We start from the raw sequence: 864 nt of genomic DNA, 5'->3' as shown, positions 1-864 counted from the left end.
CATTGTGGGGAGCCTGAGCACAGACATGCTAATTGTTAATCCACTAATTACTGATCCTGTTTTGCTTCAGTGAAAGGCAAAGTAGCAAAGACAATTAGCTGAGCTGTAAAAAAGATCCTTCAGGGAAAAAGAAAGGAATAAAAGAAAAAAAGGATCTGTTTCTGAGGGCAGAGTGGCAATTTTCTTTTGAAGATTTTTAGAGACATATCCTTAGCTGCCTTAAGAGGAGAGTGTACATTGGAGGGGGCTGGGAGATTACTAGGAGGAAGGGAGAGGAGTGAGCAAGAAACATGTTAAGTCTAGCCTAAAACACTTAGCATTGTGTCTGGAATTTACTTCAAATGCATTGGTGTCATTATTAATTGTTATTTAGTATTGTTTAGCTATGTTGATCTTAATTTTGTCTAACAAGTATGAAAGTATAAAAACATAATTTCAAAAATGACAATTGTTGAAATTTGTTGAAGTATGTATTGACATTTAACCAATGTTTCTAGGGTCCTTCTAAGAAGTTTGCAAAGACTAAGAAGACACAGCAGATATTAGTGCCTGAAAAGATAAATGAACAGCTGGCCTTGTTGGAGACACACCTACTCAAACTGACAAAGCAATGTAGTTACTTTGTTTTCTGTGTACATCTATTTAGCATTATGTTTTCTAAAGTTAGAAAATATTTTGTTAAAGGGTTTAAGATGAGATTAGCATTTGGTACACCCTATAAGGTTTACACATTGCTTTTACATTATGTCGTTAATCCTAACAGTGTTCTGTTAATAAGAAATTGTTAACCACTTTTCACAGATGTGGCTCATAAAGATTAAGTGTTTCATTTAGGATTATACAGCTGCTTGGATTTGAGCCTAA

The 864-nt window shown here is 34.5% G+C and overlaps 1 protein-coding gene across 1 annotated transcript in view; it reads left to right on the top strand.

Moving 5' to 3' along the window:
- The window catches only part of CFAP54 (cilia and flagella associated protein 54), a 602,528-nt gene that overhangs the window by 231,343 nt on the left and 370,321 nt on the right, over positions 1-864 (top strand). The window contains 1 exon segment of the mRNA XM_042782173.1: positions 498-652. Within this exon segment, the coding sequence (XP_042638107.1) occupies positions 498-652 (155 nt within the window).

This window comes from Orycteropus afer, unplaced genomic scaffold, assembly GCF_000298275.1.
Source record: "Orycteropus afer afer isolate SDZICR_OR568_19922 unplaced genomic scaffold, OryAfe1.0 scaffold00253, whole genome shotgun sequence".
Taxonomy (NCBI): Eukaryota; Metazoa; Chordata; class Mammalia; order Tubulidentata; family Orycteropodidae; genus Orycteropus; species Orycteropus afer.
Note: the sequence above shows the minus strand (reverse complement) of the source record. Positions and strands in the feature narration are given on the sequence as shown.